The sequence below is a fragment of the Olea europaea genome, chromosome 7 (genome assembly GCF_002742605.1).
Source record: "Olea europaea var. sylvestris chromosome 7, O_europaea_v1, whole genome shotgun sequence".
NCBI lineage: Eukaryota > Viridiplantae > Streptophyta > Magnoliopsida > Lamiales > Oleaceae > Olea > Olea europaea.
Genome location: NC_036243.1, coordinates 26,144,055 through 26,168,838, shown reverse-complemented (window position 1 = coordinate 26,168,838; position 24,784 = coordinate 26,144,055). Strand labels below are relative to the sequence as shown.

The following is a 24,784-nucleotide window of genomic DNA, read 5'->3' as shown; positions in this document are numbered from 1 at the left end:
TTGTTGGAAAAAATTCCAACTTTGGGGCCACACATGTACATTTATTAGAATGTGTGGTGCTATTTTAAAGTAAATATAGTCGATAAAGTGATCCATTGGATTTAATTTTGGACTAATGGGTATTAAATTTTATGGGATTAAAGTGTAGAGACCAGAAGGTGTTATTTTGAATTGATGAGGGGCCGATTTGAAATAACTTAAAGTTAATAACTGCCAATAGCAGTTATTTTAAAAGTGGTTATGGTCCCCAATTTGAACGTGATTTTCTTTGGAAAATATCTCTGCATCCCCATCAACAGAGACTTTGAAGAAAACCAAAAGGAAGGAGAATCACGTATCAATTGGAAGATCAAAACCCAATTAAAGCAGTAATATTCATGGATCAAGGTATGTTTCCGCACTTTTTGTTGTCTCTTTGATTTCAACATGGAATTTATGATTTTATGGAAGGATTTTATGAATATGGTTCCTTTCAAATTTATGCAACATGAGTAACTAACGCTTGATTTATTTTGTAATTGCTTTGATGTTAGTGAACATTTATGCTTATCTTTTTCACGAAGCACTGTGCCATGAGATGTGCACGAAGCTAAATTTGGTTAAGGTTTAAACTTTTCCATTTTTACATATTCTTGAATTGTAAGTTATGTTTGTAGCTTGGAATCTGAAGCCTGGATTCAATGATAAACTCTCCACGTATATCAGTTGTCAATACGAGGTTTCAACCTGGTGCTGGAACTTGGAAGCTGGGGATACTTTTTTCTTGGGTTTGTTTAATGTCTATTCATACAACCTCAGTCTGGATTTTCGCCAATTTTCCAGCTTTGTACGTGATATATTTATCGGAACTCCTGTAATTTTATGTTGTTAACTTATTATTTGTTTGTCTTTGTGATTCTGATGAGCTTCTGTGCTTGAATTTGACAGTCACATGTTTATCTGGCATTTTATTCTGTGGAAGGGACAAACTTGGTTGTTTGCCCTGTTCTGAGGTTTATGGATTATCATTTGAAGTAAATCTGATTAGGATTCTAGTTTTTCTGGCAATTCCGAATTGTTACAATGTGTTCGATTGGATTTGCAAATGAGGGCTTTTTGGGAGGACAGAAGCATCTTGTCAAGACGATCAGGAGGAGAAGAAATGTCGTGCTCTTGAATGGAAAAATAGAATGATATATTCTTCTTTATTTAGATGTTTATTGAACAAAAGTGAAGGCAACACAAGTTTATTGAACAAAAGTGAAGGCAACACAAGCGTAACGAAATGGAAACAATATTTCGACCATTTATTCCTTCTTATTTATGGTAGCAAAAAAAAATTGAACTTGCATAAAGAGGAGACATTTATCCCATGGTTATGCGTTCAACAAGAATCAAGGAACAAGAATGTAGACCTAGCAGCTCTACGAAAAATAGAAAAAGTGTTATTGCACTTCACTTGATCGACAGTTGACTGGAAGAGAACTTAGGTTAGCCATGACGACATTAAAGAGCGAGTTGCTCTTCTAGGTGGGTAGGTGTGTGTCGCCACTTGACTAGGCACGAAGAGACACCCTTGGGCTAGGAAGTCCCATATATGCAAGCCGAGGTGACATTCGTATTTTCGGGCTTGGTCGTGGAGATGGGATGGGCACACAACTCTTCGGCTGGCCTGGTGTTGTTTTAGGCGATAAATTTACTCTTTCTAGTGCCTCAGACTGAAGCTCCATTGGGTAGTCTCGAACACATCCGATGCGGGGCCCGACTCCACTAGTCCACTTGCAAGATAAAGTCTTGGGAAGGTCAAGTTTGGGTGCTTCTATATTAGCTGTGTTGATTGATGTACTGCCAGCACGTGGTGCCTTGAGTGCATTATTGTCTGGTCCCTCAACTTTGATGGCATCTTCCTTAAATGAGGTTCTGTCATCATCTATTGCACACCTCTGTGGAAAAAAGTGGAAAACATCAAATATTGTTTTAACATAGTGTTGAAACAAACTATACAACATGGGATAAAGCTAACTATACCTACATCTGAGGTGGGTACTTAATTAAATACATGCCTTGATGTTTATGTATTTTGCTATATTCTATGAATTATAGCCAGAAGGGTTAGTGGAATACCTTAACATTTGTTAAATCTACATGATTCTCCTCAAGAAACATGATGAATTCCTTGAAATTATCTTCGGTTGGAAGATAGTGGCCGCTGTATGGCCATATTGCCTGAAGAAAACAAGAACCAATAAGCACATACACAAAATATAGACGAACAACTAAAAAGAATCGAATAAATTTAACATAGATGTCCATAAGTTGTACCTCTAGAATACCATGATGAGCAACTAATCTACCAGCAGCTGTTGTAGCTGCACCAGAGAGAAAACTGGAGTGCTGAAAAACACCTTTTCTCTTTTGTGCTACATACAGAGTTCTTGATGTACTTAGGACAAAAATCCATTTTGAGCCTTCAGCTGTATTCAAGAGAAACCCACTTTGTTTGTATGCTAATTTCCCTTCATCTACGATCACTTCATACTTTTCCCTCTGTTTCTGTGAGGTAAAAGGTTGGAATAGAACATTTTTAGACAGGCAAATGCTTCACATTACTAATAAATCGTTGAACAATTCAATCTAAGCGGGATGGTCATTAGGAAAAATGGCTTCACTATAAAGAAGAATAAACCTATGAAAGATTACTTTCGTGATCTCATGCCTCTCACTAGAATGGCTTCATAAATAATCATTCATTATATATGTTAGAACACATGGGTGACTTGGGCATATTTGAGTTAGCTTCTGCTTTCTGTAGAAGATCTACATAAAGAAGGTGTCTTGGACAGCTTTCTCTAAAAATTATCTTAATCAGACGAAGTACTTTCAGAAAATTATCCAAATATGCCCTAAAATCAGCTTCTTAATGCAGTTTTCGGTCTTTTAGAAGTCATGCCATACACGTCCTTATTGTTTTTAAATCAAAACACACTTATTCACAATCCAGAAAATGAGTACATAGTATAATCAGACAGCACGATCCATCAGAAGCAAGCGAAATACACATTAATCATGGGATTAGGACAGACAAGTTTAGGAAAAAAATTAGTGATATAAAGCTTACTGGTGCAAGATATTCAATGCATTGACGATGCAGATTGACTCTGGGGCAACGTTCAAGATTTATTTCTTTACCATCACCGACATCCAACCTTCAAGGCAAAGATAAGGCAAAAAACATAAGGTCCAAATAGGAAGCAGTTTCATGTGGATGTGGTGCTTCTATAAGAAAAAGGTATTACCAATAGAAGAACGGTTGAAAACTTTTGCTCTCCGACCATACGTCATAGTAGAAGTGTAAGTTGTGTCCATAGCGATGACGAGGGTCAATCTGTCAGAAAAAGACGAGTAACTCTCAGATGATCGTTACAGTTATGTGGTCGATGGTGCAGCAAATTGGCTATAGGTACACAGGTGACAAGGGGTGCTAGCCCGGCCAGCCGACCCAACAAGTCTTATGTGTAAGTTGATCTTTCTTGGATCTCAGAACGGTGTGAACATAGTAATATGGTAGCAAACAAATTTAAGGAAAGTTTAAGGCTTACAGCTTCAAGCCAATGTTGCAGTGCTAATTTCTGAGCTTTCTCATCCTTGGATAAACCTTTGCCAACCTATGAGAAGCAAGCATTTCTTGGGTCAATTCTGAGACTATACTTTTTTATATAGAATGGTATTTGTACTTGGACATCAGATTAAGTCCAGAGCATACCTTAGCAGCCCTCGTCCTTGCACGAGCCCACCGGGACACGGCAGTTTCGTGTTCAACTTTGTTGAAGAACGATATCGAGCTCTGTTTCAGAGCTGCAGAATCCAAGGTTTTCCACCTACAACATAGAATGAAATGAGAAATGCACATAAAAGGATATAGACTAAAACATGAAAAAAGTTATTATGGCACACACCAAAGCTCTTCAACAACAACTGCACAATCTGCAAGGTTCCTTCTCGTCCGGTAACTCTTGTAAACTTTCTGAAGCGTCGTGGCAGCAGAATTCAGCTCGTTAACAGGTCTCGGGGAAGAAAACACGAAGGGTTCTTGAACAGGAAATGGAATCTCGGGTTTCGACTTCTTAACTTCTGAATAATCTGAGGTTTCATTCTCGTTGTCTACAACCAATTCTTTCAGTGGAACATGTGTTTTTAGCATTTCTTTTTCAGATTTTTGGGGTTTCTCCATATCTTTATTCTTGAAGCTGTGTGATTTCATCAAGATTAGTTCTCCTTCTTTGCTTCCAAAGCTTATTGATCTGGCAATAAATGTTTCTACAGTGTCTGTCAAATCATAAAACCGATGACCCAAAATTTCATTCCATGCTGATGAAAGTAGTGAAAAAGAAAGCCCCATTCGTTATCACCAGCAGGAACTTCAAGTTCTTGATTCCAGATGAACAAAATCCTGCAAACAAAAATTCATGACACATTACGATTGTTTCAATAAAAATACCCAGTATTTCATTATACACTGGTACACCTTCGATGTGTGATACCTCTCTTAAACACCGATCAACATACCTTAAGAATTCTTTCTATACGTACGGATATTAGGTCCGCTCTTGGGGATGTTGAATATAACCAGCAACTCTTAACACAAACTAAATACATAGCTAGGAACACTGGGATATTTACATATATAGAGAAGTTGTCCCGTTGAATTATGAAAATTCAAAGTCTTGGTGGTAAAAGATGTGTAAAAAGACAAATGTGGAAAAGAAAATCCAGACAATTGTGAACCTTCAATGAAGTTCAAAGGAAGGATTGATGAAGCATCAATTTTTACTATTTTTCTAAAAAAAAAAAAAAAGGCACTTAAAAATTATATATTTGTCAACTAAAGGCTCCTTGGTTTGCAGAATTTTTTTGGGTCTTCTTGAACCAATTCTGCTACTTTTCTTGGGATTTTGAGTCCTATTTGGCTTTTCTTTCCTTCTCTTAGACCTGTTAGATTTTTTATTTTTTTTTAAATTAATTTTTTATAAAATTTGATGAAATATGTGGTCAAAAAATTGATAAAAATTGTGATCATATAATGATTTTGATAAAAAAAAAAAAATTAGCAAATTTTTATAAAAATAAATAAAAGTAATGAATCTTATAAAACATGTAGTTGAATTAATTAATTAATTAATTAATTAGGCTGCTTTTGATTGATCATTTTCTCTAAATAGAGTGATAGGGACGATTCTACGTATCCACTTGGACAAATTTTATTGAAGGCCACTTAAGTTACATGTTTGTTTTATATTCCAACTTCAATTTATTTTAATTTGATCACCTAACTTGTATTTTTTTATTTCAATTTGATACATTTGATTTTTTTATTATGAACACTAAAGAAGCCGTGACCAGAGTGTTGATAATATGTGTGTGTGCGCGAGTGTGTGTAATTTAAAGAGCATTGATGTTTAATTTATGTTAAGTATCGGTGTTCATTAAATCATCTTTCTATATATCTAATGTTATAATTGTAGAATTTTTTTTTAAAGAAAACGTTGATAGATAACACGTGGTGGGAATTAATTGGAAGATGGATAGAGGGAAAAAAAGCAATCCAATCATCTGTGGCCTCATCAGCATCTATAAAGATTCTGTTAAAAATTCCCCGTACTCATGACTTTTTCCTATATATATAGTTTAAAAAATAGTAGGTGGATGATGAATTTCGGTGGCAAAGTTACGAATTCTGTCATTCTTGATAAGGAATATTAAATATAGATAGAATGGTAAAAAAATTTAAGTTTACAGATCAAATTAAAACAAACAGAAGTTAAATGATGAACATGAAACAAATCTGTAAATTTTGTGACTTCAAGTGATATTTCCCCCGTCCATTTACATCAACTTACCTAAGAAAAAGGTTGTACATGTAACTGTTTCGTATACACTAAATAGTCTGCATTTATAAGTTATTAATTTGCATTAATTGTTCACACTTTCAGGAACCCACTGGGTCTCAATTTGATTTTTGTATAGAGATTTGCGACATGAACACTCCAGTGTACAACCCCTTCACATGTGCTACACTGGAGTATATACAATTGGAATTTCCCTTTTGTATATTAAGTAGTGGAGTCAGGATTTAGATGTGGTACGGATTTAACATAGCTACTAAAAAATTTTCTATCAAAAAATTTTAGTGGTGGCTAGAACTTCATTGGCCAACCTCCCTCCACCATGGCGTGACCCAAAGGTCTTAACTTATTAAAAAAAATAATAATAAATAAAATAAAATAAATAAATAAATCCTCTATTACAAAGGTGGTTCAGGTTGTGTATAAAGGTTCTTATACTAGAGGATTTTGATACCTACTTCTGTACACTGTGGGGCTTTCGATCGTATACGGGAGTGCTTATCCTTTGTGGACAGTTTATGTGCATATGACTAAATTATCAAATTATCAGCAATCTATATGTCTCCATTAACCAAATTCATGTTTATGATATACTCACTCCCACTTAGTGTAAACATGATTCGATTTGAACGATTTGTAATAAATTTTTAAACAAGCCAAACCCCTTTTTTTGGGTTTGGTTCGTTTAAAATCACGATTTAAGAAAGAAAAAAATATCAAATAAGTCATAAATGTTAGTATAAAATTTTACGTTAAAATATAAATAGAATCGTTAAATATATTACAAACCAAAGTTCTATAATTCCAATTATTATAATGCAGCAACATTGTAAAAATATTTTATACTCTTGATCGATACTAATTAGCACAACATCTGCAATTGGAAAACGCAATTTATTCTCTTCATAAAGATAAGAATATAATATATGAATTTATTGATTATAGTTAAATGATATGAAACAACTAATCAAAGAAAATGAATGAAAAGATCAAATACGATAATATTTTCTATAACATTTTGTAAATCATGCGATACTTCTACCTCATCTAAATATTGACGAATCACTATATATTCTCATTACTATGTAACCAATTTTTATGGTATATCACCGTCCCAACCATATTTATACTCAATGAGCTTCTAAAGAATAAAAAATTTAACCACTAATAAAGAATGCATACTCAAAAATAATTGTAGATATTTGAATAGTTAACAAATTTTTAGCAATTTATTAGTTGATACTGTACTTATTTGCTTTCATTGTCCATCAAAATAATGTCAAAAAATCCATTGATCAAATCTTCCAAATGACTACTTAAGTAATCTACCAAATCATTATGGTAATTAACAGTAAAATCTAGAAATTAAGTTAAAATGTAAATAATTAAATTGAGTGACCTGACTACAAGTTAAAATATTCAAAGTGTTGAACAACTACGAGTATTGTTTGACTCGTTCATTTTAGCTAATATAACTCGGTTTTTGACCCATCTTGCGACTTGCGCTGTGTCTAGTATGGTGGTCCAAACCTACCTTTAAAACAAGAATTCCAAACATATTCCTTTCGAATGACAATTTTCTCGCTTCTAGTAAAGAATTTATCAACTGGTGTACGGTACTCAAATTATTTATTATTTTTTCACTTTGTATTAAAGTCCTTTATTAGGCTTTCAAAGAAAAGAATACCTTTATTAGAATGATAGGAGAGACTTAACAGTTATACAAAGCATTTAAATATCCAGCGTAAGATAGCTTACAAAAGTCCGATGCTTAAATTCGTGATGAACTTATCATATGAATACTGCATGAAATAGATAAATTCGATTGAAAATCCTAAAGATCGTTACAAGACAGTTCGACATGTGTTAGTTTTAGTTATATCTAATACATGTACAAAATTAGAGCTCTGCCTTCCAAAACAGGGGGAAGCTCAAATTACTGTTATTTATGTAATTACCTTTTTCGTTTTGGAAGCCCAATTTAGGAGAGATACTTCAGTAGGATCGTCTTGTAAGAGAGGACCACTTCGGTGGGTGGTCCACCACACACCCCCGAGGTGTGTGGGCCACTGTCGAGGTGGTGCCTTGACATTGGACGTCGCATCGCCACGAAGTATTTCTTCCAATTCAGGCCGCTAACAAAAACTATATATTTGCCACTCACCTCATATCTCCACATTATCCAACACGTTCTCAGCAGGGGCGGACCCAACCTTTCTAGGTTGTGGGATCAAAAACTAATGTGTAATTTTTCAAAATAATATAATATTAATAAAAATAAATTAATACGCATTTTGACACCTTGAAAATATCTTATAATTATACCATTATCAATAGTATTAAATGAATTTTGCTACATGTATAATTTTGTTTACCATATCATTTTTAGATGTTGAGTTAATGGTGAATAAATCAAATTAGATGTAAGAAGTAAATGAATTGAAATTAAATGAAATTTAATTATAACGAAAAAAATAATTTGAAAGTAATTCAAATTACATTTAATGCGTAACGATTTTAGAATTTTTGACGTCATCTTCCATGTAAAATTTTCTAATAAAATGATGTAAATTATATTGAAAAGTTTATCGCACAAAATTAATAAACGTTAATGAAATATTGAGTTTTAAAAGAAGAAACGAGTTAAATGTCTTTTCTAGAACGTACGTTTGACACATGTTTAACTATTTTCAATATTCGTTTAGATCATTCAATATGACTATTACATAGTTCTCGAAATAAGCTTCTAGATGACGCATGCAATTTGTGGATTCAGATAATATACGATCATTGGCAAGTTTTAAAAGTTACCATATTATCGAACTGTTCGAAATACTAATTTGGAGCGGCTTATTTTGATACATCATAACTTTTGCTACGGTTGATTATTTCGCAGGCCATTAGGAATCGAAAAATTAGGTTATGAGCACTTCGAAATGATATTAAGAATGTAATGTTTCAACTTCATTTGACATGTATTGAAGTAGATCATAAAACGGTTAAAACAATTTTTTTCTTAAAAAAAAAAAAAACCAAAATTTTGTGGGGTCATTTGACCCCATGTGGGTCCACCCGTGGTTCTCCGCAGCATCGCATGCAAGAATTGCCCTCTCTCTCTCTCTTTCGGTAACAAAGGTTACAAAGCCATATCTTTGTGTCTCTTCTTCACTCACAGATATCTTAGTTACTAATTTCTGTATGTACATGATCCTTTTATTGCTTCAATATTCTTTTCCCGTTTGAATGATGAGATGTGTTTGGATGTTTGGATCTAGATCCGATATAGGTTTTCAATCTTGGTTCTGAATATTTGAGGTTTTAAAAACATGAACGGAAATAGATAGTTAATATTGACATTTGTTTTATCAAGTTGTTTAATTCTTTATTTGATTGCATTTTTTTTAATTTTTTTAATTTTTTGTATTTTTTATTATTCAATGTTTTAACAATGGAAATGCATAGAGATTGTTTCTTGCTTCGGATTTAGACTGCAAATTTATAGCTTAAGTTTCTATGTTGAATTATGGGTTGGTTTAAAAAAGTAATGATTCGATCGTGAATTATGGAGGTTTATAAACGTGCTTGTTTGGTCTTGATCTAAAGATTGAAAGAGATCTACTTTTGTTATGTTTTATTTGAACTTGTTCTGGTTCTGGTGTCAATATGAAAGATTTGATGGGAAAAGCGTTAATGAAACGTGTTATGCAAACATGGCTTCATGCTAGTAGTGCTCTTCTCGAAATGATGGCATTCCATCTTCGATCTCCCACCACGACTCAAAAATACCATGTCGAAAACTTGTATGAAGGCCCACTTGACGATGCACATGCTAGTGCAATTAGTAAGGATGGCAATTGGGCCAAGCAGTTTGTTGACTCACCCATTCGACTCATGAAAACGGGGCTCGTCGAGGCCACTCGGCTCACATAGAAGGCAAGCCGCTCGTAGCTCGTCACTTAACGAGCTATGAGCATGGCTCGTGGCTCGTCTCCTTAAGTAACCAAAACGGTCACTTTTTTGAAAAAGTGACCGTTCCCCTTTTCAGTGACCAAACGGTCACTGAATTTTTATTTATTTATTTATTTTTCTTCTTCCTCCACTTCTATAAATAGTCCCCACGAACTCCAATATTTTCTCTATCTCAAAACTTAATTCTCATTTCTCAATTCTCTATCTATCAAGTTTTAAGTTTCAACTCTCTTGTGCAAAATATGCAATATTCATTTTTTTTTTTTTGCATTTTATTTAGTTTCAATTTCAATTAATCCAATTCTTATTTCTCACTACATTTATTGAAATTTCGTCCAATTCTCGTTTCTCACTACGCCCCCGTTTGGCCTCGCTTTAAAACTTTTCAATTTAATTTAATTTTATCTCTCTCCTTCTTTCAACCACATAATCTTCAATAAAATAATATTAAACTCAAATCGAAAACTTTTAAACCACACAATTTTCAAAAAAACACTATTCTCCCTATTATAAATTCAAATAATGGGGACTAAATAGGGGCTAAATTTATACTTTTACTAGTTCTTATATTTGGATTTCATCACAAACAATCAAACAAATGGATTATCGCTCATTTGTTGAGAGCTTGTTCGATACGAGATGTGGGCCACATGGTGAATCACCTAGGACGCCGCAAAGTCAATTTTCAAATGAATTTGTCGGTCTAAATGACGTACTCATACCTGACGATGTTCACATTCACGATCATGGAAGTCACAATCCAATTGATTTGAATAATATTAACGTTCCTGAAGCGGAACATGAAGACGAAGAACCCGAATTAAACATCCCAGATGCAAGGAAAAAGTGAAAGGGGAAAAACAAGCAAAATGTTGGGATCACTTTAAGTTGATTTCAATGAGAAAAGTTGTCGGTGGCCTCCCAGAATCTATTGCCGACAAAGATTGGTGTGACAAAAAGGAATTAGTATCATCCATCTCAACCACCACTACAAAGCATGTGCGACCAGACATGGGCTTCTTCCAGCCGGTCAAACACAATTGCAATTTGGCAGTCCAAGCGCCGGTTCTACAACTTCACCTCTACCCACGTGGGTGTATTCGGAAGAGAAATCTCGAATCGAAATGATGAAATTTGTTGCCGCTACTGAGTTGCCTCCGGCTATTGTCGATAACCAACACTTCGTATTCGACGTGAAAGAATATCTGCAATCAAGGTACGTTGCGGTAAGTTGAAACGCTCCTCATACCGATAAAATACAATATTTTAATGATTCAAAACAACAATTAATTATAAATTTACAACAATATGAAGGTATTATATCCTTAATTTCTGATATATGGGAAAAGATTAAAAAAAAAAAGCTTATATAAATGTAACTGCACACTATATAGACCCACTTTGGTGCATGCATAAAAAAATTATTTGTTTTAGAATTATTGAGTATCCTTACAATGCTATTAATATATATATAATGTTATTATCAATATTGTTAGAGAATATAATCGCGAGAATAAAATTTGATTTTTTACTTTCGACAATACTAGTGTTAATAATGTAGTCGTCGATAAATTGTTAGGGTACTTCAACCTGATTTTAGTGGATATTTATTTCATATTTGTTGTGTGTGTCATATTTTAAATTTAATTTTGCAAGATGGCTTAAAACATATAAATAATGAATTTCAAAGGATTAGAAATGCACTAATATATATTACTATTTTCCTTAGTAGAAAACAAGCTTTTGAAGAATTCTGTGCTGAATTAGGGGTGACGACTGCTAAAACATTTGGTAGCGATGTAGGTCAAAAATGGAACTCTACTTGATTGCTATTAAAATCTTATGAAGGTTTCAAACATTTAATAATTGATTTTTGTAACAATAGATACGTTAGAAGCGATGACGATGCTACGTTGAATGAATTTGATTGGGTTTTAGCTTTGAAAGTTAAATTTTTTTGACGTCTTTTTATGAGACTACAAAGATTTTATCGGGCATTTATTATCCTACAAACCGTATAGTGCTTGAACGCCTTTATATAATTGTAAGAACATTTCATAAATATAAAAATGATCTTGATTTTAGTGAAATTATAATTGTTATGGAATTAAAGTTTAGAAAATATTGGGAAGACCTACCTATGTTATTTCCTTTAACATGCGTAATAGACCCTCGATATAATTTATCGGGAACTAAATACGTAATTGATCAAATCAACAAAGTCTTAACGTTTGATGCACCTATCATCTATAGGAATTTAGAGCAAACATTATGTGCAATGTATGAATTATATGCGGAACGAATGGGTGAGAATGTCAGTCGGGTACCCTCTGCACCTACTCCTTCGGGTGAAATTGAAGAAGATGATGTCGAAATAATGAATTTATTTCAAGGCATTAATATATATAGATATGATGCAATTGCAATGTGTTCATCTAGTGTCATATCGTCTACATCTGCATCTCATCAAACATCGATCGCAATTCAAAATGCGATGCTGCTGAATTAATGGATTACTTCAATCGGAATATGTCAATAGACAAAACAATTAAAAAAATTCAGAAGAAGTAATTGAATTCTAGCAAAAGTATGAAAGACGTTAGCTAGTTGTTTCTACAATTGAAAAAATTTGTTGACACTTTCGATTAGCACTTTTGCTTTTGAGTCTGCTTTCAGTGCAGGTAAAAATATTTTGACCGATATTAGGAGTCAGCTGAAATAAGATGTTTTGAAAGCGTTAATGTGTGTTAAGGATTAACAGGACGCTCATTTTTGACTACAAGATAAATAAGTCGAAATTGCATATCATCAGGTAAGTGATATTTGATTTAATTATATTAATCAAAATTTCTTTTTTTTTAAATCGTTACATTTAATTTTCTTTAAAAATTTGTACACGTTACAACAAGTTGTTCGTGTACAAATTTTAACTTCACCTACTTAAAATTGATGTAACTGGTTCCAAGCCAGGATAAAGGAGGAGGGTTTACATTTTATTTATTTTAAAAAGAAATCGAAAAAAATAAATTTTTGTATATGTATTTAAAAAAAATTCGTCTTCATTACATAAATATTTAACATTTTATAGAAAATATTACTATATGATAGAAATAAAAAAATTGTCTTCATTAAATTATTTTTTTAAAAATGAATTTATATTCATTTGTTTTTTTTTTGTATAAAAAAAAGGACGAACTTGTGAGCCAAAGCTCGGCTCGGCCCATGACCCAAAATGAACGAGTGGAGCTCAAGCTCAACAAGCCACGAGCTCGGCTCACCACGAATGCGAGCCGAGCTCGTGCGTGTACGGGCCGAGCCGAGCATCCCTAGCAATTAGGAACTGCGATCTTGACAGTCATCTTATGCTCTATGTGTCCAAGATGATTCCAGCATCTGATTGTTAGTTTTATTTTAGCCCTTCGAGTAAATTTATTTTTACTCGTGACATTTTGAAACAAAAATAATAATTTATTTTTCCAATAAATTGTTTATATTAATTGAGCTTGCATTTTGTTTATGGATATACTTGATATTATAAATCAAGTGTTTAAGTTGTTGAACACGGAAAGATTTGATTTATAATTCGATCTAAAGTTTATTTTCCACAATCGATAAATAAAGACGAACACTTTATTTTGATAGGATTGTCTCAATTTTATTTAAAGTTGATCTTGACTTTAGCAATAAAATTGATTGTACATTTTGGAATGTATGGGACTGGACCACGTGAAATTAATTTATGGAATTGATCACTTGAATTTAGTTTCACTTGACTATTGTACGTTATACTTTAATCCTGAGCAAATAATGAACTTTGATTACTAACTTGAAGTTTATTAAGGTATCAATAAGTGAGATTAAATTGTTTATCAAAATCTCGATGCCTTGGGAATTAAAGAGAAATAATTTGAGAACATATATTCGCAATATGGAATCCGTAACCTATATAATAGGCATGATCATGACCTCAATGGATTTTCTAATGAACAGTTAAATCTGAGCTTAGTAATTCGACATGATTTTTAAATTAATATTGTGATGTGATCACATGGAAATGTCAAATAGAAAATGGGATTGAGGATTTAATGTATATTTGGAAAAGGGTCATTTTGGTCATTTCACCCAATTCCAAATATTCAACGTGCTTAACGGGGGTAATAAGTAAGAGCAATTTGTCACAGGATGTAATTACTGTAGATTCAATAATTTCAATTAAATTAAGAGTGCAATCACGTTCTTTTAGTGGAATAGAACTTGATTAATAAATTAATCAAACTGATCAAGAGTTGACCGAATCAAGATTAATTTATTGGAGCTTAATCTAATTGGGTCCGTTTGGTCCCACTTTAAAAATAAGAACCAAAATAAATTATAAAGAGTTATAATTTATTAACTGTAGAAATATTTATAAATTAATTAAACCAGAACGTGTCTTGCATGTGCCAAGCATGTGACATTTAGATATGGAGGTTATGATTTGGATAAGTACAAAAACGAATCTTTTTTGTTTAGGACATTTATCCAATCAAAAGATAGAGTTCTCTTGGGATTGAAAGTCTTGTGAATCAAATCCATATATGTAGACACATACATTCTCATTTGGGTTTAATAAAAAAAAATAGATGCAAAATAAAAATTATTGTGCCCACACACAAAGAAAAAATCCCTACAGTTTCTTTTGAGTTCTTGAAGAGTACTGGAGAAGGCCAAAAAGTTTGAAGGAGAATCAAGAAGATCAAATAAGGAGGCTTTAAGGAGGGATCAAGGAAATCAAAGATCAAGGGATTATTATTTTTAATCTTGTTTTTATTTTATTTTATTTTTTATTATTTTTTTTGGGGTAAAGCATGCTACATGGGTAACTTCTAAAACACTTATGTGTTATTTATGTTCCAAATTATTTAGTTCTTGTTTGTACACAATTTAATAAAATCTGTTGTATTTTCCCAACACTGATAATGGTCGATTCTTTGCTTTTGGTCATGTGTTCTCTGGGAAGGTCTCAACTAGTTTGAAGGTTAGAATAATGGGACCCAACTACGTCCCTGGTGAGAAAAGGACTTGTACATCAAGAGTGTTCAGAGGACTATCATTTGGATGGGCAAGAAACAGGAAACTGTGGAGGATGTACCGTGCGGGAATACAGTAGCTATTGTTGGTCTTGATCAATATATTACTAAGAATGCAACACTAACCAATGAGAAGGAAGTTGATGCTCATCCAATTAGAGCAATGAAATTCTCTGTTTCACCCATTGCGCGTGTTGTTGTTCAGTGCAAGGTTACATCTGACCTCCTCTAGCTTGTTGAGGGTATGAAACGTTTGGCCAAATCCGATCCTATAGTTGTTTGTTCAGTAGAGGAGTCGGGCGAGCATATTGCTGGTTCTGGATTAACTTCATCTTGAGATCTGCTTGAAGGATTTGCGGGATGATGTCATGAGTGGTGTTCGCGAAATTATTTCTTTCGATTTAAAACTACCGCAAGTGTACGGTTCGTTAATAAGGAATAAAGTGGATTAAATGAGTCCAAATATGGTCCTACAGAGATTGATTAGTTCGATTTTACCTATCGTCGTCTTAACCGAAACAATAGAAATTCTTGATATTTTCGCTAACTAAATTATGATTTAATAACCTACTTATAAATATAAAACCTAAATTAACTAGATTAAATGCGTGATTATAATTAAATGCAAGTTTTATAAATATTTGATAACGAAATGTGTACTAGGATCCCGAATCCCCTTATATCAATCCCCTTTAATCCGAATTTTATAAAATTGACAACATGATTCAATTATGAAGACCAATACTCCTAATTTGTTTAACAATCTCTTTCAAGTGGAATTAAACCTAATTTCACATGCGATCCGACTATATTTCTATGACGGATGCGAACATATAAAAATGCATTAAAGATTTATGAATACTTAAAGATCACATAAAGTATAGCGGTATATTTCTATCCCCTATCAAACTTTACGACAATTAACATAATTTCTAACTTATTTTCCATCTCTCGAGGGTAAAACAAGCCACAAAGCTCATACAACTATTGCGCACATAATTGTAGAGAAAATAAAATCCATGCCAATCATTCAATAGTTAAAAACATGTTTTAACGTCAAATTAATAAAATTCAAGATTAAGGGTTCATAATATAAGGTTCATCGCAAATCCTAACACATGAAAATCTAGTCTAACATAATGGGAAATAAAGAAAAACAATAATTAAATCCAAAGAAGAACATCACCCAATTGATTCTTGAAGTGAAATCTTGAATCTTGAAGTGGGTTGCCTTGTTCTTCCTCTCCAAATCCACCAAAATTGTGTATATTCTCCCCTTCTTATGTTTCAAGGTAGTTTGGTATTTATTGGGGACGGAATTAGGTCAAGGAAGTCGTCCAAAACCTTATTAAATTGTGTTTGAGTCGAATAAGGAAACTTGAGATTTCGTCACATTTTTATACCATGCAACCGCATAGTATAAAGCCATGCTACCACATGGTTCAGAAGTTTCAGCCCAGATTTTTCCCTGTATTGCCTTGTGCGACCGCAAGGAATTATAACCATGCGACCGCATGGTTATAGAAATTTTTCCGTCGGATAGCTTTCAATATTTTGATCATATCTTCCTCTCCCTATATCCGATTGAGATGATTTAAAATGCGTTGGAAAGAGAACTCACAAATCTACATTTTGATAGAAATAGGCTTCCTCAAATTCTGATGTTTACTATGCCAAAAATGGATCTCAAGTAGAGACTAAAAATCACGAGCATAGCTTTTTCACCTGAAAGTTGATACTTGATAATACTTCGACCATGTTTCACCTCTTGACTCATTTTCTCATCCGATTGACCTCTAGCACTCTTGAATCTTCATTCCATTTCCCATCTCATCTATGGATTATTTGTAACTTGGTCCCCAAGCTTTCAGTTTGATTCATTTTGGTCCTTTTTGCTTGTCTTTTCTCCTGAATTTCACTATGTTCATCGGTGTTCCCTACAATTCACAAATGTAACGAAATTAAGTCACAATTCAATCATTTTGTTTGTAACATAAATAAGTGTGCAAAAACACACTTATCAAACCCCCAAACTGAACTATTGTTTGTCCTCAAACAAAATAGTGACTTAATTCTGAAAAAACAAGGCTTAATGCCCTACTGTGGCTCAAGATTGTACTATGTATTTGACTTTATGAAAATTTATTAGTGCAAAAATGACATCAACCTTTACCTATTAAATGCATACTTGATGTGTGTGTGTGTGAATTCATGGCAACATATTAGGTTCATAATGAATTTGAGTCCCAACCCCAAGTGGTCAAATGTATCCTTACTCGCTCGAGAGATACACAACCCCCTCAAATTTATTCTTTTCACTCAATTATCCCGGGATTGTGTTTTAAGATTAGAAATTTACATAGCTACAGTCCTCACCCTCTCGTAGTTTGGATTAATCTCACTATCACAAGTTTACATTTCAACTAGTGAAGGCTCTCCCAAATTTGATTGCTTCGACACTCAAGATTAAAATAGGTTACTTGCTTCGCCTCAAAGGTATAGTTTCCTCAACCAAATGTCTAAGGGCTTTTTATCATGTTCTTGTCTCTCTTTTGTTTTTCTCACTTTCCAATTTTTTTTTAATATATCATCTTCTCATTTGCTTTCTATATAACCCCTTTAGCGAGCTTTAGGCCGATAACTCCCAAACCAATTGGCTTTAGGGCACTAGGTTTTAAACCCTTGTAGGCTTATTCACTCGAGTTATAAAGGCTCGATCAGATGACTTTTTATTAACCTCTTTCCATCTTGCTTTTTATATGACCCTTTTAGTGAGCTTTAGGCCGATGACTCTCAAGCCAGTTGATCTTAGGGCACCAGATTTTGAAATATCCTTACATGCTTACTTGCTTGAGTCATAAAGGCATGAAAAGAAGTGTCTTATTCTTACAATTTTATTTTATGCCCTTATTGTTCTAGACATTTAGTTTCCAAAACCAACCCCTAATTTAAGATTTTCACCTAATCTTTACCTCACTAGTCTAGGCAATCCACACAATAAAATTCATGCACGGAGCCCCTGCTCATCTCAATGCTCCCCTATAATAGCGCAACCATCACGAAACTGTCTTAAGGTAGTTTACGGGTTAATTCATAGAGGGTTATCATTTTTTCCTACTTTATACTCAAAATTCAGTCATTCATCTAACATGTCAAGCATGAATGACGTGTATAAAGAATCTCAAGTATTACATCAACAAGTATTAGTTAATCTATTCAACACCATATCCACATTTTGTAATTTATACCAGTCCAATAATCACATCATAGCCGGCAAGGCTATCAAACCTACACAAGCATACAAGAATGGAAATACAGCACACTGAATAAAATGCAAAGAATTTTTTTTAAATCCTCGATAGGCAAACGAATTGCAATAATTAAACATAGTTATTGATGAATATAGTCAAAATGACGAAATTATGTTTGTGTCCAAGATTATGTCACCCACCCCAAACTTAGATATTACATTGTCCTTAATGTGAAGATGAAATAAAAGTGTAAACAGATATAATTGAAGGACAATAATAAACTTAAGTGCAAGATGGAGTACGAGTACTCCCCTAATCAAGATGGAGGTGGTTAATGAAAATTGGGACCAGCAGTATCGTCTCTTGGTGGTGGAGCTGTAACGTTCTTTTTTATGGCATCTGTAAAAGTGTAAAGTATGCATATTAGTCCACCTGGTGTAAACAAATGCAACTGGGGCAAGAAATAACTTACGTAGTGCACAAATCCCCCAAACTTGCTTCAATGTGTACATTGTTGGTGTGCAGAGTGCATAATTTATGTCTCAACAAAGGGTTCATATCACAAAAATGTGAATTACCAACGAAACATCGCTCAAAACACGCACTTTGTTCAATTTGATACATGACTGACTAAAATAGGACTTCAACCTCATGACTCATGCTCGGTGCATTGGAACTCGTGTGGACCATGCCTAGACTCCATGTGATAGGGATGTATGATCAATGACCTAAAACTATTGATAATGCAAAAAAAAAAAAATGAAAAAGTCCTAAACTATTGCAAAACGAAGTAAATGAACGGATAGAAACGTTGGGTTGCCTCCCAACCAGCGCTATTTTATAGTCGATAGCTCAACTTTTGGTAAAGGTATGTTATGGCACTTTAAAATATGGCTTGGGAGGTCCTGCATAGTTTGCTCAATATGGTCTTGTTCCGCACTGCAGTTATCTTCCGAATTGCATCCCTATCTTTCTTCAAGTGGTTTGTCCTTCTCTCCTCACCTGTATGGAATCCCACATTGAATGCCTTAATCTCCTTTGAATCAATAAGAACGGATGGAGAGTGTACTATACAGGCCTCATGAATGTTTGGTTGTTTCTTCAACTCAAAATTATAGGGGATTCCTATGTTAAGCACTTCAATTTGGAAACAGCTTTTAGGCTCGTTGGGGTATTTCATTGCCTTGAAAACATTAAAAGAGACTTGTTCCTCCCCTAGCCTCAGAGTTAATTTTCCTTACTGCACATCTATGAGGGCTCTTGCAGTAGCCAAAAATGGTCGTCCCAATATGATAGGCACGTCATTGTCTTCTTCCATATCCAAAATCAAGAAGTTTGTTGGGAATATGAGTTTATCCACTTTGACCAATACATCTTCAATAATCCCTCGTGGATGTGTAAGTGATCGATCAGCTAGCTGTAGAGTTACTGTGGTTGCCTTAGGCTCTCCCAATCCTAGTTTCTTGAAAATAGAGAATGGCATCAAGTTAATACTCGCGCCGAGATCACACAATGCTTTATCAAAATAAAAATCACCAATTGTGCAAGGGACAGTGAAACTCCCTGTATCTTTCAGTTTTGGTGGGAGCTTTTTCTGGATTCTGGCACTGCATTCCTCCGTAAGCATTACTGTCTCATGGTCCTCCAGCTTGCGTTTGTTTGATATAATATCTTTGAGAAACTTCGCGTAGCTAGGCATCTGGAATAGTGCATCGGCTAGTGGAATGTTGATATGGAGCTTTTTGAAGACTTCTAGGAATTTTTTGTACTGTTGTTCCAATTTTTACTTCTTCAGCCACTGTGTAAAAGGAATCGGAGGCTCGTAGGGGTTGACTGTGACTTTGGCCTTATCCTGTGACTTTTCTGAATTTTCCTTTGAAGTTGATTCCTTTGCAACAGTCTCTTCTTCAGCAGGAAGATGTCTCTCCAATCACACCCCGTCTCTTAACATGGATTTTAGGCAATTGTACTCCACTTCGAGTTGTAATGGCCTTGGCTTGCTCTTTGGGATTGATTTCTGTGTTACTCGGCAAGTTACCTGGCGTTCTGCCAGTCAATGCTATGGCCAATTGTCCCATTTGAGTTTTCAAATTTTTGATCACTGCATTTTGATTTTGAAGTGTAGCTTCAGTTTTCTCCATGAATTTTCCTATGACATCTTCCAATTGATGCCTCTTCTCTTGTTATTGAAATTGTCCCTGTGGCCTATTTTGATTTTGGTTGCTTTAAGAGAAGTTGGGATGTTTCATCCAATTGGGATTGAATGTTTCTCCATATTGATTGTGTTGTTGGCATTGTCCCCACTGTGCATAGTCTGCTTGCTCAGTTCCTTGTATGAGTATTGGGCATTCCGATGTTTTATGCTCAGCTCTACATTCCTCACAATTGCTCTTCTTAGCTTGTGCTACTTGTGATATGCTTTCCATCTTGTGATACAGAGAGTCGATTTTTGCAGATATTGCTGAATAAGTATCCACCTCGTAGACACCCAGAGTTTTCCTTGGAATCGCCCTCTCTGAAGATTACATGGCTAATGTGGTAGCCATTCTATCAAATAATTCCAATGCCCTATCAACTATTCGAGTGGATATTTAGCCATCTGACGCTGAATCCACTATGCTCTTGTGGTATGGAAGTAACCCTGTGTAGAAGAATCGGATTTGGGTCTTTTTATCAAACCCATGTTGAGGGCACTTCCGAAGCATGTTTTTGAATCTGTTCCAAGCTTCATCAAATGATTCAGTTTCTCCTTGACTGAATACTGATATGTCATATCTCAGCTTCGCTATCTTGGCTTGGGAGAAAAACTTTGTGCAGAATTTGTGTGCCAACTCGTTCTATGTAGTGATACTTGCAACCGGAAGTGAATCCAACCATTCAAGTGCTCTGTCGTAGCGTATGTGGAAAAAACCCTAGCCTAATAGTGTTGTCCGAAATTCCTTTGGTATCTGAAATGTTGACATATATCCAAAAATCGAGATATGTGTGTATGTGGATTCTTCTCGGCTTTGCCATGAAACTGATGTCCATTTTGAAATAGCTGTATCACATTGGTCTTTAACTAAAAATTTGGCTGTCCAAACGGTGGATACACTATGCTAGATTGACTTTGAATTACTTGAGGAGTCAAGAAATCTCCCAGAATCTCATTTCCTTCGTCCACTGCCTCTCTTTTATTAGCTTGAATAATGGAATTGTTTAGCTTGTTAGCCATTTGTACTTGTGCTTCTCGGTAATCTCTTTGTAGTCGATGAAAGGTGCGCTCGATTTCAGGATCAGTTGGAATCGATTCTCCTCCAGTTGATCGTGACATGCAAATCTGAGAAACAAAACTAGTACGAGCACTGAAATTCAAACAATTTAAATAACTAAAACACAAATAACGGATAATAACCTAAAATAAAAATAAAAATAAAATTGTACTAGTTAAATAAAAATTGAAGTTCGAATTAGTGCCTCGAGAAATAAAATTAACTAAACTCAATCCCCGGTAACGACGCCAAAAACTTGTTCGCGAAATTATTTCTTTCGATTTAAAACTACCGTAAGTGTACGGTTCATTAACAAGTAATAAAGTGGATTAAATGAGTCCGAATATCGTCCCACAGAGATTGATTAGTTCGATTTTACCTATCGTCTAACCGAAACAATAGAAATTCTTGATATTTTCGCTAACTAAATTATGATTTAATAACCTACTTATAAATATAAAGCCTAAATTAACTAGATTAAATACGTGATTATAACTAAATGCAAATTTTACAAATATATGATAACGAAATGCGTACTAGGATCTCGTATCCCCTTATATCAATCCCCTTTAATCCGAATTTTATAAAATTGACAACACAATTTAATTATGAAGACCAATATTCCTAATTTGTTTAACAATCTCTCTCGAGTAGAATTAAACCTAGTTTCACATGTGACCCGACTATATTTCTATGACGGATGCGAACATATAAAAATGCATTAAAGATTTATGAATACTTAAAGATCACATAAAGCATAGCGGTATATTTCTATCCCCTATCGAACTTTACGACAATTAACATAATGTCTAACTTAATTTCCATCTCTCGAGGGTAAAACAAGCCACAAAGCTCATACAATTATTGCGCACATAATTGTGCAGAAAATAAAATCCATGTCAATTATTCAATAATTAAAAACATGTTTTAACGTCAAATTAATAAAATTCAAGATTAAGGGTTCATAATATAAGGTTCATTGCAAATCCTAGCACATAAAAATCTAGCCTAACACAATGGGAAATAAAGAAAAACAAGAATTAAAACCAAGGAAGAACATCACCCAATTGATTCTTAAAGTGAAATCTTGAATCTTGAAGTGGGTTGCCTTGTTCTTCCTCTCCAAATCCTCCAAAATTGTGTATATTCTCCCCTTCTTATGTTTCAGGGTCGTATGGTATTAATTGGGGATGGAATTAGGTCAAAGAAGTCGTCCAAAACCTAACTAAATCGTGTCGAATAAGGAAACCTAAGATTTTATCACATTTTTAGACCATGCGACCGCATGGTATAAAGCCATGCTACCACACGGTTCAGAAGTTTCAGCCCAGATTTTTCCTTGTATTGCCTTGTGCGACCGCATAGTTATAGAAATTTTTCCGTCAGATAGTTTTCAGTATTTTGATCATATCTTCCTTTCCTGATATTTGATTGAGATGATTCAAAGTGTATTGGAAATAGAACTCACAGATCTACACTTTTGATAGAAATAGGCTTCCTCAAATTCTGATATTTACTATGCCAAATATGGATCTCAAGTAGAGACTAAAAATCACGAGTATAGATTTTTTGCCTGAAAGTTGATACTTGATAATACTTCGACCATATTTCACCTCTTGACTCCTTTTCTCATCCGATTGACCTCTAACACTCTTGAATCTTCATTCCATTTCCCGTCTCATCTATGGATTATTTGCAACTTGGTCCTCGAGCTTTCAGTTTGATTCATTTTGGTCCTTTTTGCTTATCTTTTTTCCTGAATTTCACAATGTTCATTGGTGTTCCCTACAATTCACAAATATAATGAAATTAAGTCACAATTCAATCATTTTGCTCGTAATTAAGTCATGTTTGTGACCTAAATAACTGTGCAAAAGCACATTTATCAAGTGGTGCTGAAATTATTAAATCTGATCAAGTCGTGTCGTTCCATGAGACAGTTCTTGAAAGGTCTTGTCGTACAGTTATGAGTAAATTCCCTAACAAGTACAACTGACTATACATAGAAGCTAGATCTCTAGAAGATGAACTTGTAGAGGCCATTGATGAAGAAGGCATCGGTCCTAGAGATGATCCAAAGAACCGCTCTAAGATATTGGCGGGGGAATCTTGGTGGGACAGGGAACTTGCTAAGAAGATTTGGTGCTTTGGTACTGAGACCACTGGTCCCAACATGGTGGTTGACATGTGCAAGGGAGTCCAATATCTTAATGAAATCAAGGTTTCTGTTGTTGGTTTTCAATGGGCTTCAAAAGAAGGTTCTCTTGTTGAAGAAAACATGAGAGGGATTTGCTTTGAAGTTTGTGACATGGTTCTTCACACTGATGCTATTCACACATGTAGTGGCCAAGTTATTCCTATTGCTAGAAGGGTTATCTATGCTTTCCAACTCACTGCCAAATCCCATCTTTTGGAACCTGTATACCTAGTCGAGATTTAAGCACCAGACCAAGCTCTCGGTGGTATGTACAGCGTTCTTAACCAAAAATGTGGGCACGCATTTGAGAAAATGCAGATGCCTGGTATACCTCTTTACAACACTAAACCATACCTTCATCTGGTTGAGTCATTTAGGTTCTCGAGTACCTTGAGAGCGGCTACCTCAGGTCAGGCTTTCCCTTAATGCGCGTTTGATCATTGGGACATGATGTCGTCTGATCCACTGGAATCAGGAACTTAGGCTGCACAATTGATTGCTAATATCTGTAAGAGAAAGAGTTTGAAAGAGCAGATGATGCCTCTTTCAGAATTCGAAGATAGACCGAAAGCACTAATTATTACTCATTTTGTTAACTTAGTCGATGATCGGCCAAGATAAGGTTCCTTTGAGATATTTTTAGATTTTTGTTGCAAAAGCGAAGTATCTTTCTCTATGATGTTGAGTTTTTTCTAAAATTTTTTACTTGTGTATTGTCTTTTATTTTTCATCCTTATTTTTTATTCAATGTGAGATTCATTTCTTAATATGTTGGTTTATATTTTTGTATTTACTAGTCAAAGTTGAACGTGTATTGCACATTATTTTAAAATACTTTATAAATGATGTAGTATTTGATACCAATTTGTTGGAGGATTTGATGAGTTTTGGACGAATTAAAGAAAATAAAATTTAGCATAGAAATTTCAGAGAAGAAAATTGTATTCTCAAAGCTCAATTTCTATGATTCAAATTTTTTGTAATGGTGAAATACTATAAATGAGCAATCTCTTTATATTACATTTGATACAAAAAATTAATTGTTAATACATAAATTTAAACACTCATTAAAATTTTTAGATAAATGAATATGAATAAATTCATCTATAATAACTGTTGTTGATGTCGAAATTTGTAAGAGTTAATTTCGAATCAACTTTAAGAA

At 34.2% G+C, this 24,784-nt stretch overlaps 1 protein-coding gene and 1 pseudogene across 1 annotated transcript; one reads left to right on the top strand and one right to left on the bottom strand.

Annotated features, from left to right (window-relative positions):
* Positions 1-1,210: 1,210 nt before the first annotated feature.
* On the bottom strand, positions 1,211-4,799 carry LOC111397588 (IQ domain-containing protein IQM4-like). Its single transcript, XM_023024585.1, has 9 exons — positions 4,546-4,799; positions 3,936-4,429; positions 3,743-3,857; positions 3,579-3,644; positions 3,276-3,364; positions 3,098-3,185; positions 2,302-2,532; positions 2,104-2,205; positions 1,211-1,922 (listed from the first exon to the last, which is right to left on the bottom strand). The coding sequence occupies exons 2-9, from the start codon at positions 4,376-4,378 to the stop codon at positions 1,536-1,538; spliced, it is 1,521 nt and encodes a 506-aa protein (XP_022880353.1). The 5' UTR covers positions 4,379-4,429; positions 4,546-4,799; the 3' UTR covers positions 1,211-1,535.
* Positions 4,800-8,942: 4,143 nt separating this feature from the next.
* On the top strand, positions 8,943-24,240 carry LOC111398124 (annotated as a pseudogene).
* Positions 24,241-24,784: the final 544 nt, after the last annotated feature.

Excerpts from the sequence above, each read along its gene's own strand:
- LOC111397588 (XM_023024585.1), bottom strand. The coding sequence starts at position 4,378 with ATGGGGCTTTCTTTTTCACTACTTTCATCAGCATGGAATGAAATTTTG. Across the intron at positions 3,858-3,935 it reads GTTGTTGTTGAAGAGCTTTG|GTGGAAAACCTTGGATTCTG; the intron begins GTGTGTGCCATA and ends TCTATGTTGTAG. Across the intron at positions 3,645-3,742 it reads CAAGGACGAGGGCTGCTAAG|GTTGGCAAAGGTTTATCCAA; the intron begins GTATGCTCTGGA and ends TGCTTCTCATAG.